General features: G+C 35.7%; 1 protein-coding gene across 2 annotated transcripts in view; it reads right to left on the reverse strand.

Moving 5' to 3' along the window:
• Nucleotides 1-16450, reverse strand: part of LOC145660455 (organic solute transporter subunit alpha) — an 80726-nt gene that overhangs the window by 12073 nt on the left and 52203 nt on the right. For both annotated transcript variants that reach the window (XM_081725497.1, XM_081725496.1), the window contains exon 3: nucleotides 4394-4632. In XM_081725497.1, coding sequence (XP_081581623.1) covers nucleotides 4394-4632 — 239 coding nt within the window. The remainder of the gene's footprint in view (nucleotides 1-4393; nucleotides 4633-16450) is intronic.

Below are 16450 nucleotides of genomic sequence, written 5' to 3' on the forward strand. Positions count from 1 at the left end.
TCAAAGATCAAGATCATGCTCATCGTGTTTTTTGTCATCCACGGACAGGTTTATCAAGAGTTTGTAGAACCTGGAACCACTGTGAACTCCAAATTTTATGTGGAAGTCCTCAAAGACTGAAACGCATTCGGCCGGACATAGCAGACAGCTAGAAGTTGTACCACAATAATGCGCCGGTTCACAGTGCCTTCATCGTGACCGACTATCTGGTCGAAGCATGGGTGCCAACAATCCCCCAACAATCTTACAGCCCGGACTTGGCTCCCTCGACTTTTTCTGTTTTCACGCCTCAAAACACACCTGAAAGGCAAGCATTTTGGGACAGTGGACGGGATCAAGGCAGCTTGCACCGCAGCATTAAAGGGCATTCCGGAGGAGCACTACCTTAACGCATTCGAGAGCTGGAAGTCCCGCTGGAACCAATGTATCTACACAAAAGGAGACTATTTTGAAGATTTTTAAACACTTGTAACAATAAATTCAATAAATGATTTTTAATAGACTTACTGACATTTCTTTCAGGACAGACCTTGTATCTCGTACGACTTCATCTAAGATGATTAAAAAAAAAGTATCTCCCAAATTCATATTTACCAAATATGGTTTCTAAATTTTACAAAGGTATCTTGACTAGATATGAATGAGGAATTCAAACCTTGATGAAATTATTGTGGTCACTCCTTATCATGAGACAATAATATCTATGATGATTTAAATGAAATAAAATACCACCCAAATTCAAATCTACTTAACTTAGTTCCTGAATTTTGGGGAGCACCAAGGACCAGGTACCATCTCAATTCTAATATGCCCTTTGATCTATGTATACATTCATCACACAAGGTACCATAAACTTAATTATTGTTACCCAATAATTTCAAAGTCATATCTCACGAATATTGTTTCTAAATTTTGGGGAGATATACCTTAGACCAGTTGATATCTATGTTTAAAATACATTCAAGGATTTAATATTCAAGATAAACCAATTTGGTTCAAACCAATTTTTACAAGTAGTATGTGCTCCATTGTTAGGAGAAATCAAACAACAACAACACACACACTATTACTTAACGGTTTATATTTTTCTTATGCAGTACATGGATTAATACTAATAATAAAATCATACAAGTTTTCCAGAACAATGAAAACTATCAATTGTATGATACTGGCAACAGAATCACAATGTTTTGGGAATAGATTACTCACATCAAAATAAGAGAAACAAGTTTATATGGATCTATGGTCAAAAATGGATAGTTTCGGAGTTGTAGGGTGCTGAAAATGTGAAACAAGTTCATAGCTCCACTAGTATGGAACCTATCGTAGTCAGGTCAAGACATCACTGAGGAACTGATATGTGAACTATCCAAATATCCATGTTTAAGAATGCTCCAGTACTTGCACACCAATTTTTAGAGAGGTAGCTGGAGAGTGATCGAATACTCCCAAACAGCCTCTCTAAAAATTATTGTACACAATTCTGAAAGATGGATATTTCGTTAGTTCAAATACTAGTTCCTCAGTGATGTCTTGACCCGACCACGATCTGTCCTATAGTAGTGGAACTATGAACCTTTAAAGGTTTTTATTTATTTATTTATTTATTTTACGTTTTCGGCGCGTATAACTACGCAATTATACACTTCCGACCACAGGTCCATATCGACCTCTTATTTTGATGTGAGCTATCTATTCTCAAAATATAGTGACAAATTTTTGTAACACCCTGTATATTTTAATGCCATAGAAATTCATTTTTGTCACGATTTTCTCTAAAACTACGCGTGGTAATTCACCTTCAAGCAAACTATGTTGTTTATTTCAATGTGGTATTTGATTAATAATAATTGTCTTATATTTGAATAAAACCATAATAATAATAATAATAATAATAATAATAATAATAAAGTTGAAGAGTAGATCATAATTTTGTGCTATATCTAATTAATCATGTTGTATACTGTCATCTTACTAGTGTGCTAAGGAAAAGCTCGATTAGTGTATGTTGCAGGATCGTTTTCAGCTTTACGTGTAGAATACATTCTTGGATTTACAAAAATAAACTTGTTTTTATCGGAATGCCTTTTACTCTACCTTTGGAACTATATTACTTTGTTTACGTAAAGTAAAATCTGACCAAAGCAAATTACTTTTAATAAATAATAGTGTTACATTTCCTACAATCGGTTTCATCAGACACATTATCTTGCTTTTATCATTTTTCCTCAAAAAATGCGCATGAGAATTAACATTCATACATATTTTTGTTGAGTTGAATGATATCTAACGATTGTAATGGGTTTCGTCTTTGGATGTTATCTTTCTTTCGTTAAACTATAATAATATTGTAGTATATCCAGTACTTACTGAGTGATAGTTTCATGAATACGGGATTTTCCTTTGCTTTTAAAAAATACCAAATAATTTGGAGTCTGAAGCTCCATTTCGCCATTTTTTTTTACAATAACAGTTGTTTTTTAGAAGTCTATTCCATCATTAACTTATCTCTAGAATCAGTATCCAAAAATAAAATCATATTTGTATAGTAAAATTTAGAAATTAGAATAATTGTGGAAAAAATACACTGTAAAACATCTAATTTCTTCCTTTTACACAAAACAGTTGTAATTTTTGTTATCAGTACCTGAAGAAATAAAATCTGAATTTTGCATGTTTAACTACTCGTTCCGTTACAAAAGTGATAACAGACATCGAGAAGCAGTATTTTGCAAACAATTCAACATCTGGAGCCAACATACTATGACTATCCCGAATACTCTACCCAAATCATAAGTGGTTCAAATTTAATATTAATTCCGGGTTCAATACTGGTTTCAACAGAGCAAAAACGGTAAGAGATATCGAGATGCGGTTTTACGTAATCAATTCATTGTCCCAAGAATAGCTGTCATGTTCTTCATTAAACCTGTATTCAGACTGCAAGTGGTTCGAATTAGCCATTTCCGGTTTCAACATTTACCGCCATGGAACAAGAATGGTATTAGATAGCAAAAAGCTATTTTCTGCAATCGACTAAGTGTCTCAAGACAGCATATCGTTACAACCCACAATATTCTACTAAAACCAGAAGTGGTTAAAATTTACTACTAGAGCAACTTCCGGTTTCAATGTTGCTTTTCATAGAACAAAATCAGTAAGAGATATCGACATGCAGTTTTTTGAAGTTGATTCACAGCCCCAGAAATATGTTCCATCTCCTCCGTTAACCCTCTACTCAAATCAGAAGTCGTCCAAATTGACAATTTCCGGTTTCAACCTTTATCGTTATAAAAAAAAACAATAAGGCATAAAAAGTAATGACCTTCTGATATGGATTCGATGTCCGAGAAACAGGTTATATGCTTTATCTTACTATCTATTCCAACCAGTAGTCGTACATGTACTACTTCAAGTGTTAATACTGAATTTCCATAGTTTGGAAGTTCACTGTAGTTTCAAACTGTAAAACGAAATTTACTTTCTCTTTGGACGATTTCCAAATTTAAGGAATGTTCTATGTCATTTTTTCCAAAATTTAAGAGGGATGTATCATGATACCTGAGTCCTATTCAAGAAAATAAGTCCCTATATTTAGCTATATGATCATGTTGTAATAAACTCATATGTTGTAATAAAAAAATATATATATGTAGTAACTGTAATTTTGTACTCATGGAAGAAGACAGGCAGAACCAAGCAAATTTACAGATGTATATATTCAAGTCCTAGAAAACATGTACCGGTACTCATTTTTTGACAATTCCCAAATTTAAGCGGGTGGGTCGATGTACCTCTCTCATAATTTATGACGAGTGCATCAATATACTCGTATCCTATGAAAGATAATGGGCCCATGGATCCATCCATATAACCATATCATGCAATACATCCTCATCAAAGAAGCTAAATTGTTAAGAACCTCCGAAATTTGAATTTGGGAATTTTTTATCCATAGAAGAGAACAAGTTGGATGACCGTAATATACAGAAGTGCATACCCTGATCCTATACTACCATATAAAACTTTTAAGTTATGAAAATTTCCAAAACTTAAGGGTGTCTTATGCACGCGATCCCGAAACTTTGACGAGCCAACGTACCCCTCTACAGTCAAGATAACATTCACTTTTATGACGTCGTATCATGTGATCAGATTCAATCAGAACCGAGTAAATTGAAGTCCAGAGAATACTATTTCGTGCCAATATATCTGAAATGAACAGTTTCTTGACTTTTGTATATCAGAGCTTTTAAAAATGTTTCAGCATGTAGTCTTACTACTTCCTTTTCATCGTCTCTTACTGAACATTATGTATAACGTCTTTCTTTACCACTCTTCTAGCTACCTGTAATATTTGAGTACATTACTATAATTGTTTTGTTTTACTTACTTGCCAAGAGGAGGTTGCGGTAGACACCAACAACACGGCCAACAGCAGCAGGGGCCAACCTGAGTCCTTAGAGAGTTGGGATGAACCTTCTCAATCAGGCTGCCTTCGCCGCCACTGTAGGCGACCACAAGACAAAAGAACTGGTAAAGAGCGGTCATAAAGATAGCCTGAGTGATTGCCTCACTAATCAGCTGTGCTCTTGGTACCATCATCGCACAGTATGTAACCAATGCAACCAACTAGAAAGGAAAAAAAACGATTAATGTATACGGTATATTAAAGAATATCACTTATCTGCTATAAATTAAAATGTTATTTATTACACAGATTGACAAATTTTGACTTTTCTGGACTTTCTATGAAAATATTAATTGCGCTCCTCGCAAAAATAATACACATTTCTCCACATCACATCAGGTTTTGCACCATTATCATCATCATCTGTGCCTAATGAAATCGAGAAGGAATTACAGGAAAACGTAGCAAAATGAAAACTTTAAAATGTTAAAAGGGCAAAATGTGGCACGTACGATATTACAAGAAACAAAGATATAGAGATGTAGACACAATATACAAGCAGACGAAGCTATTACTTTCGTTGGTGTTTGCTTGTGAATGAACGCCCGATGTTCTTCCTTTTTGTGTGTCACTTCTCATTCATGTATGATACACCAGCAGCAGTTTGATATCAGTTTGTTACTCAGTAACTTTGATAACCATCTTTGAGAGTTTAAATTTTAAGCTTCTGATGGAAGATTCGTTCACCACTTTTCTAAGATCTGTCAGTAAAATTGTCCGGAAAATGGTATCGGTGTAACATTAGAAAACGCAGTTTTAACCTCACCATACATCCTAACTCTTAAACACTGCAATATATCTTCTACTGTTTTCTTGAATTCAGAGTGCTTCTTGCGTCCAAAGAAATGACGTAGAATATTTTTTTAAAACTTCTCCAAGTTTCATATTCTATTTCCGTCATTGTACTTTTAGTTTTCATAACATATCATATTACGTATGTCCGGTCCAACAAATATACCTTCTTTCAATTTTGCAGCTAAAATATTTGGGAATTGGTTATACAGGTATTAGAAACAGGTTCATTGTCTAATGCTTTCACATACTGCTTTATAAATCCCAATTTTATGTATAGTGGAGGAATTAAAATGTTAGGTGCGCCAACCAAATGCTCATTCACGATGTTCTTCGATTCCACTAACAGGTTCTTCCTCGTAGGCTACTCTGTCCTACTCCAATGCTCATAATACGTTCGCCAGTTTTATTCAGAGATAGCAAGGCATTATCATGTACCCTATTTATTGGCCGAGAAAGATATCGGTCACTTTAAAGTAACACATACAAGCCACTGGTGTTTTTCATGGTTTACATTTTGAAGAAGTATTTTCATGGTACTGTACAACTCCTCTAAGTGTACGGAATACGCAGCTGGAATTGATGCTAGCTCGTATCCAATATGAGTAACACGGCCTTCGAACTCCTCTTACACTATTATGTAAATAGCACCCATTACTTACTATTATTCGTTTGAACTCTTATTTTTTACAACAATGAGAGTCCAGCAATGTCATTGCAGATTGACATTAAACTTTCTTCAACAAATAATCCCTTAAGTCTTTATCACGACTTCTGTACGCTGGATACATATATCGGGTGCAGGTAAACTATGTTCTCCGAGACATGATCAAAGAAGTTGTACTTCGTCTTTCGACAGTCCCAAGCCTTTCACCAAATTATTAACTATTGTTTGAGTAAGAGGTTGTGGGTTAGTATCACTGCTACTGACGGAACAGCTAGAATCACTACTTTCATTCTTTACCTCCGATTCAGACACTTCGTCGATGCTGGTGAAGAGAAGATGAAGTACTCTGGACAACGAGAAACACGATTATACGTTAAGATACACGATTTTGTTAATAGTTTCTTGATTTCTGAGGCGATAACGAAACAATTTCAGTATCCATGACATTCTTCCTCTCTTTTCTAATCCTACATATAATATATATAAGATATGTTGCCACATTTTTTAAAATGACAATCTGTAACATTTCGTTGTTTGTGGTAAATAGCCTGGAATATGGAAGAAGACGGTATTTGTGCGCAAGGGCGCCGCTTTCTCTGCAAATTTGAGGGGGCACTCAGACACAGAAGGTATATATATGAGGATGTTAAGACAAATTGCATTCTAATTATGCCGAATATTATATATTCATAAATACACTAGGGGGGCTCACATGAGCTTTGGGGAGGCCCGGCCCCCCAGGATCGGCGCCCTTGTTTGTGCGGAAAAATGGAGATGGATGAAAAACTGATGTCATTTTCGTGTTCAGTGGTGTCAAGTTAATAAAGAACATCATTTACTTCCTAAACTCCAGAACCTATGTCGACTTATGTTGTTTATGCATTTAATTGTTTTAAACACCATAGCATGGATGATTACAATATTGCAATAATTGCATATAAATCAATGTGGAAAGATACATATCATGGTGGGGTGCTGACTGCCACAGCCAGTTATTGGTGCTGATTGCCACGACTGGCGCTGATTGCCAATATCAAGGTGCTGATTGCCACGATGGCGTGCTGACTGCCACGAGCCTGAGAGAAAGTTGCTAGACGTAACATTACCGGACGCCAAGAAGCATGAGAGAAACGTGAACCTTAGGATGGTGTTGTTCAGACCAACTCCTAACAAAGGTGACAGGTCTCTGTATGTACACTCTTATCCAAAATTATTGTCGCATGACTATAAATATGTTGCTCTTGTAATATAATTTGATAACGAATTCGCCCGGTATTTCTTATAATGTTAGTATGTGTATAATCGGCAAAGACAAGTATATGGTAAATTTCATGTCAAAAGAGCAGTAAATAAGAACAATGAAAGGTAAATAAAATTTTCTTGTCCATTTAGTTACATTTTATTTTACTCATTATGATTTTCGTATTTATAATTCTTTTCCTATGAAATTTACCACAAATATACATTTCCTGATTATACACATAGTATCGGTATTAAAAGTACTCTACAAAGTCATTATCAAATTATATTCTTACAAGAAGACAGTTATATATATGCGACAATAATTTTGAACATGAGTGTACTTTCAGTTTTGTCAGGGAGCGGTGCATACAAAATTGGTACGATTTATGTGTTCTAACTTGAACTCCCTATGTCAGCATGAACTGTGTACAGCTGCGCAAATTGTTTCGGGCAGCTCTTGAAAGTTCCATCAAAAAAGCACTGCTGGCTGTCCCTCACAAGGGAAGTTCAGGAGAAAGCACTCGCCTGCAGAGAAACTAAGCATGTCATTTGAAGCCCCAATTCATGCTGGTTACAAGCTAATAAAATAGTACGGTTGAGAACGGTTCGAGATATTCAACTTGAAAGTTTATATGAGAAAATGAGGATATGCTCATTTATACGCGTTAAGTACAATCACATACGAATTGAAAGCTATCGGAAGTAACAGAAAAAAAGTGTTTCGCAATAACTAATACAATTAGTTTGTTAGATACAATTAGTCATTACATTGTTCACAATAATCATAGGTTAGAGATGATAATTGATCGCGGTTGTTCTTCTGTTGTATGAAGAAATGACTCAGGTAAAAGACTCCCTTGCACCATGAACATTTTATATGTGCAATTGCGTTGCATCCGTCAAGGGAACAGTTTGCAGAACCAAAGCAAAAAGCAAATTCGACAAGTGATTCAAAAGCTATAGGCCTATAATTTGTTCGTAACCTGCCTTGTAGAATGCAAACTGAAACAATCCAATGTATCGCGGTGATCGGAAGTGATTCGTATGGACACGAACTTTATTTGATTGTTTCGTTGGTTGGAACGTCCGGATGAAGAAGTTTCATACTATGTACAAATCTCCTACTATAATCTTTGATTGATTGGAATCAAAACACATCAAATGGTTGTACAAATCGTGTGCAATTTTTTGGTATCTTCTCAACCATTACGTCTTTGCCATCCGTCATGCAACTTGTAATGGACAATTTGTCTGTGAATGGACCCCAGTGATCAAGCAATACCAAGTTCAAACCACCAGGCTTCGCCATGGAGGAGTTGAAACGTGCATCCACTCATTTTCTCATATAAACTTCCAAGCTGAATATCTCGAACTGTTCTCAACGTACAGGAGTTTTATTACCTGTTGAATCAGCATGAATTGGTCCTTCAAATGACATGCTTATTTCTCTGCAGGCGAGTGCTTTCTCCCGAACTTCCCTTGTCAGTTGGCTCCAGACCATCATAGCCATTAAATAATACAATAAAACAATTAATATAAACAATGAATGTGCAAATTGTACATATAACAGAAAAGACAATCCCTTTATAAACATCCAAGTGTATGTCGTTCCACTTAGTGAGCAACTTTGTAACTTATAGGATTCCACATAGATTTGAGTTGATGATTACTAAATTAATCCCTACTAAATTAATTAATAATCATAAATTTAGTATGAGGGATTAATTCCTCTCTTTCCAAATACAGTTTCTCCCAGGCTCATGGCAGTCAGCACCTTCATATTTGCAATCAGCGACAGTCGTGGCAATCAGCACCAATAATTGGCTGTGGCAAACAGCACCCGTGGCAATCAGCACCTATCCCATATCATCACTACTGTAAGTTTTATGAAACTTCTTTAGGTTAACTTTATGAGAGGAAATTATGGACCACTTCACTTCGCAGATATTTCATAAATCCTTCCCACATGCTATGTAGAACCCCACAGTGAAGAGGAAGACATCACATTGCAGTAATATTAATCAAGTATAAAAAGATGAAGTAAATCTTTTGCGGTACCGTAATACATTTTCTGAACACGAATAGGAGGTCCAATGCATTCAATGCAATATGTAGGCTCATGAAAAGTGTTACGGTTTGCAGTTTTTGTTAATAATGAGAACTACTTTAGTGTAAATTAGAAATAATAGGCCACATAGGAATAACTATTATAATGATAGGAATTACTATTCTTTATTCCCTATTGTCTTTTATCTTTATTCATTATTTACTAACTTTCGTTCGCTGAAAAAGTTGTACAATTTCTGTTTATTATATATTAGAGACCATCAAATACAAGAGTTAATACATAGGTAATTTTCTTTCCCCCAGTTTGAAGGAATGAAATTTTAATTTACACTGATGTGACTTTCCTTAACAGCAGCCACTGGTATTGCATTATTTTCCTATTTTCAAAATAGATTAAACACATCTATTTGATGCATATGACATGAGACACATGCCAAGTGGGTCAGTGTAGTGTTCTTTACTTTGTACGAGATATGAGAAATGGGATAGAAGAAACACCAAAGTCTCAATGTTATCTTACGACATTCGACGAACCCCTCGTCTAGCTCGTGAACACATTAATTGAACATCGTAGTAGTAACTTTGGTATGGATAAGGTTCGGATGTAGAGTGCATAGACCTTATGGACTTTTGTTACTGGTCAACGAGGCACAGAGCAGGTAATTCTATACTGCTATGGCTTACTTAGAATATTTGGGTCTGCTATTTGCACTGTTGAATGTACTACATTTATAGTCCTTTGAGGACTTCCTATTCCCAGAATAATGGAACCTTTCGGTAGGATAACACCAGATCACCGGGCTCAAATCACCCAGCATGGGTTTTAGAAGTATTCTGGAAATTTTTGAAGAATTGTTGGCAGCCATGCTCATCGGGATTAAAGTGAATGAAGCAATTATAGGATGTAATAGAGAGGTCCATTTATATAATGCACCCATACAGATACCAGTGGCTTTACGCGACTATCAGAACGTTGTGTAAGCCATATGTATTTTTTTGTACTTTGTTAAATTAAGGAATACTGCTTTAGGTTGTATGCACATGCACCGATTTTACAAGGGTGCCCAGGTCCTCCCTAAGGGTTAGGCTATTTGAGAATGCGTTTTCGAAGCGTTACCCCCATAGTGAACGCGACCACGGTGGCTATTCGGTAATTTTACTTTCTCCAGAGCTATAAATCATACTGCGAACCAGTCAGGGTTTCCAGTCTTTTTTGCCAGGTCCAGTTCTATAATAGCAGAGTTCCAATACTGTGCACAAAGCATCTTCCAAGCAGCTGTTTCTTGCTAAAATCCCCTTGCCTAGCAACACGTCTTTCCTTTTTTCCCTTTCTTTAGACATATTTTAAAAAGCAGGCGGTATATTGTTCCGAAACGTACCAAATACGCTCGAGCTGACAATTTCCCCGCGTTTTTATTGCTTTCGCGTTTGTGATTAGCCATCCACATTTAAATACATGGTCAGCGTATTCCAAGCGTATGCATGAGTAATAAAAACGCATGGCGAACGCTTATGATTAGCCATGGGCTAAATTTACTTCGGCTCCTTTTATATTAAAATTCTCATTGATGTCTTGTCAGACGATGTCTGACAACGAAATACACATATCTGACACCCCCTCCCTTCAAAAATAAATAAATAAATAAATAGGCGCCGCTGTTTATATGACATGGTTTGTGACATTTGAGTATAAATAACTGTATATCTTGAAAAGTACATATATTATTCTGCGGCAGTGTCAATACTACAGGGTGCGGCAGAACCAACTAAGCAGTTTTAAGGAGCAATAAAAAGTAAACCTGGATATATAGAGAAAAAATGTTTTTATTTTCTAAATTAGTACAATATACCATTTTACATTCATTTAGTTTTGAAAATAATGTCCTCAAGATGGCTGCCGTTAGCATCAATACATTGTTGTAGACCATCCCTGAAGTTTCGAGCAGCTCTTGCACACATATCGCGGCGTATGGCATCCATTTCGTCAATAATCCGCTGTTTTAACTCTGGTAGGGTGTGAGGGCGACTTTTGAAAACCTTTTCCTTCAGATATCCCCAAAGAAAGTAGTCACAAATGCTCAAATCTGGTGACTGCGGTCTGAAATCCCCAATGCAACAGCATGTCGTCGAGCAGAACGTTGCGGCGATTGTTGAACTGCTGTTGTCACCCGCTGCACATTTTCTGTCGTTCTGATGGATCTGCGTCGGCCATGTCTATCTATTCTTAGTGTGCTACCAGTTTCCTCCAACTGCCGAATCCAGGACCGAATTGTGTTTGCATTAGGAACGGCATTGTTGCGTGGAATGTTGAACTGTCGCCGAAAAGCTCGTTGTGTAGCGATCACAGATCTGTTGTTTTCATAATAAGCGCGAACGGCAAAACCACGATGTGCACCGGTCCAGACCATATTAGCTACTGAAATGGGGTCAACGACTGAACAAAGGCAGACCACGTGCAACTTCCTACCCCCACCACAGCTCTCGCTGTAATCGTTAGAAACTGCTTAGTCGGTTCTGCCGCACCCTGTACGTCTTTTATTTCCTATTTCACAAATGTCCTTGTATCATTTCCAAGGATTCATAATAACATATGTACAAGTACATCTCACAAAATGTCAATGATTTCTGAATATGCCTGATATTCTGTGGGCTACTTAATAGATTAATGTATATTTATTTATATAGATCACAAGCTTTTGTTTGATTCACTAGTACGTTCCATTCTGACACAATTTGATGAAAATATTACTGTATCTAAATATTTCTGTATCTAAAGTAAAATACTATTGTAAGATACAGATACAGTAAAAATATTACTCGTATTTGTATCTAAAGTAAAATACTCTTATACCTAAAACAAAAAAAAAGGTGTGTGTGATTCATTTTAGTGTGTCAAATTTGTTATTTATTGCACTTAATTATTTTTTCATCTTCTAGCTTTCAATTGCAAACTCACAATAACAGGTACTTTGAAATTAAAATAAATAAATAGTTCGTTTTAATAACTTCGAGTAGGTATTTTGTTTCCAAGGTATGATTCGTATAGAAAGTGATTTATAATTTTCCTCATACCTGAAGTTCTCAAGTCACATTTGTATCTACTGTTGTCCACGAGACGAGAAATTTCTCGTCTCAAAACGAGATAAGAAAACAAGTCGAGAAATGCATGTTAAAATTAGAGATGAGACAAGAAACATAACAATTCTCGTCTTATTTTCGAGACGAGACGAGGAATTTATTGTGTTTCGTGGGCAACACTAGTTCACCCAAGTCGTAGATCTCAAACCTGGTTTAGAGTTACATGATTCATACTATAAACTATATAAATAGATAAAATGATTGTACGAACACAATGGAGACCATTTATTAACATTTAAGGATACGCAAATAATAATTACACAATATACTTCAATAATAAATATGGTTTAAATACTGTTACATCAGACCCTTCGTGAACTTCTCGTGACGCGGAAGGACTTTGATAACTTCTAGATAAAATTAAGAAGCAAATTAGGACATAAAATTTAAAAAAAAAAAAACGAGACGAGAGAAAATTCAAGATGAAACAAGGAAAGCATTCCGAGAATTGAGACGAGACGTGAACTCTACTTCAAAATTTACGAGACAAGACTATAGCTAAATACCTTATTTCTTTTCTTGTCTCGTCTCATGGGCAACGTATCACAATTATCTGAATTAAAATCACACTTATAACATTATCTCAGGGTGTACCATTTATCTTGAAACGCCATTTTAACTTTTAAACTAATGCATAAAACTCGCTTAAATTTTGTACGATACTTCTGTATAAATATTAAATACATTAGGAAATCGTTCAACACACTCCTCAATACCACCATATTAACAATGTTGCCGATCCAACATAAAGATATATTTTTCAAATAACATTAAATCAGTTTATTACATATTTCAAATCTACATGTGTTAAACGAAAACTTTCAACATCACATTTATTATTCAGTGTTGTAAGTTAAAGATGCTATAGTACCACGAAAATTAAAACTTTACAGATCTCTAAAAGGGCAATAATGCAAGTGAGATAGCACAATGGAATGCAGGGTTCCTTACTGTTAAATAAAATGTTCATATTTAAACATAGTAGTTGCGAATAAATATGGTAAAAGTTACAAAATATTGAAAATTTGATTTCGAAAAACTGCCTAAATAAGTATCACATCCATTCACGTAGATAGATTTTAATGGCCGTTAAGATTATAATGATCTTTACAGCAAATTGATGTCTCAAACCGTTGCGAAGATATGACAAACATTAATAAGGGACAACACTATTTAAAATTATATAATTGCTGTATTGTTATAAAAATAAAGGAAAACAATAATCATTCTTAAAATCTCTCACACATGATGTCATTTTAAACAGTAACCTACCCATGTTTTTGACATATCCGGAATGGTTTGGGATATCAAATTGCAATAATTGGTATTATGATTCTTACATTTATTATTGAAAGCCATCTCTGTGATTCAGGAACGTACCCACGGGTGTCCACCGACTCTGGACCATTGAGATAATCTCGATGGTCTGGACCTCTAAAACTTCGTAACTCGACTAACATTTGCACACTTTCTTAACATAACTATACTTGTTTAACAGAAATAATTGATGTAGCCTAAATATTTTATCTTACACCTTCCTTTCCTTATAAAAATAATCTAGCCTTATCAGATTTTCTGAAAATATACGTGGCAGTAATTAACAATAACTTATCGTCTTTTCGAATGCAAAATAACACAGGTTTAGTACTACACAGATCTATTGAACCCCTCCACCAAAAATTCTTTGCACCTTTCCCATCTAAAAATTCTGGGTGGGCGCCTGATGTGATTGGATGTGATACTATCTAAGCAGGTTTTTTTTTTTTTTTTTTGAGTTTTAAATTGCATTCATAGGACTTTTTGAAAAAGCCAAATATTCAACCCCTTGTAATTTTGTTTCTATTTATTCGATTGATTGATTGAATTTTAATGGGAACGTCAGCAACTAGGAATATTTATTCGACCCAGCAACTAGGAATATTTATTCGAAATAAGTCATATTATGATCACAGTATTCGATACAAAGGTTCTTATGATATGCATTAGCTCGTTCGAGGGCTATTTTTGAAAATATAACTTTATGTTCGTTTGGGATCACTGTTAATCCAGTGGCCTTCTGGAGAATGTCCAACAATGCTACCCTTTGATATTCGCTCGCATGATATAAAATTTCATGAACATTTGTCTGCTAGAGCCTGTCTATTTCATCTATACCCCCGGAAAATATGAGAAACATACTTCGGCCCCGCCCCCGCCACTTTCTGACTGAGGAAATCCTCTCTTTGCTTACCGAAAAGAAGTGAATGATCTCCGCTGTGTTGCCAATTTTTCATTCAATCGTTTGGTCTTGACGAATGAAGAATGTAGAGAGAGCCGTAGCTAAGGGGGGGCGAGCGGGGCGGTTGCCCCGGGCGCTGATAGCAAGGGGCGCCGAACGAGCAAGAAGAAAGAAAAAGTGTTGGAAAAGAGCAAACGACGCGGCGCCCCATATGAGTATTGGCACCCTACTGAATCAATATTGTTCCCGGTTTAGAAAGAAATAAATTTGTTAAAAATTTTCTTGCTCGTTTCGCTCGCAATTCATACGTTTCAGTAACAGTCAAAACAAGTTTTTATTTATTAGTTGATAGCAAAGGGGCGCCGAACGAGCAAGAAGAAAGAAAAGGTGTTGGAAAAGAGCAAACGACACGGCGCCCCGTATAAGTATTGTGCCCTATTAAATCAATATTGTCAGTTTACAAAGAAATACATTTGTTAAAAATTTTCTAGCTTGCTCCGCTCGCAATTCACACCTTTCAATAAGAGTCATAACAAAGTTTTACTTATTACTTTGATTTGTTAATGACAATGTGATATACAAAGTGCCGACTAATGACTTATAGTGTACGCAGGAGCGATTTCAAAATCGGAAACGGTCAAAGTCTGACATACGTGTTCGGCGTCGTGATAGTGATGAGTTTGCTTACTTAATCATGTTTTTCTATCCAATCGGATTGATCACAATGGTGAGAATGAAGGTATGAAAATGTGAGGAGTGAATAGACACACGCTAGATGCTTTTTGGCGGGAATATTAAAAATGAACGCAAACAAGGGTAATAATAACATTTTCAAACTTGTAGAGTAGGGGATTAAGGGGTCAGAACTTAACCCAACGAATTTCGTCTTTTTCAAAGGCTGATAACTACGAGTGATTTTTCTTTATACCATTGACGTATAAAATGCTTCCAATTTGAAGGAATTTGTTGAGATCATTTCTCCACCAACTACTTGTATCGCCAGGATATTTTTTCTGTGCATACGTCTGTGTGTGAACGTGTGTTAGTGTACTTTTAATATGTTAATTAATAATAAGTAATCTTAAATTCGAAACTTTCATTCATTAAGGATTTATGTAATTACTATAATTTCAAACATATGTAGTAGCCTAACTATATTTTGGATTTTAAATACAAACATTAAACATTTAACATCAAACATTAAACACTTCACCTCCTCGAAATTCACAGAGAAGACTCCTTTTGAATTTCCGTTATACTTTACAAAATATTTTTTTACCGTAAAAGAACTAACTCTATGGTTTATGGAACCCGAAAGTTCAATCTATCCGCGTTCACAAAGCCTCTACAATGACTTCTATCCTTATCCAACTGGATCAAATTTCTACTTTATATTACTATTTTCGCGAGATCCATCTTAATATTGTCCCCCTATGTGGGCGTAGGCCTTCCTAATGACCGTTTTCCTATTGGATTTCCAGTCAAAACTTTGAAAGCATTCCTGGTTCCTTCAATTCTCGCTAACAGACCTGCACTCTTGTGGTAATTCCTCCTTGTTGTAGATAAGAAGAGTGGGTTTATGTATCTTGTTCCATAATTTTTCGCCTCCATCTAAAATTAACTCGGCCGGAATTTCGTCTATACCAGGAGATTTGTATTTCTTTAATTTCTTTATAACGATGGTTCTGCTGTGTGCATTTCCCTTTTCCCACGAACATTAGCTTTTGGCTGCGTGTTTAGCAAATTGTCAAAGAAATCTTTCCATCTATTAAAGATGTCATTCGTATCAGTGAGAATGTTCCGTCATCTCTCTTTAAATTATACCCGCGAGATTGGTGCTCTTTCTTAAATTCGG

This window comes from Thermobia domestica, chromosome 9 (assembly GCF_964235325.1).
Source record: "Thermobia domestica chromosome 9, izTheDome1.hap1.1, whole genome shotgun sequence".
Classification (NCBI taxonomy): Eukaryota; Metazoa; Arthropoda; class Insecta; order Zygentoma; family Lepismatidae; genus Thermobia; species Thermobia domestica.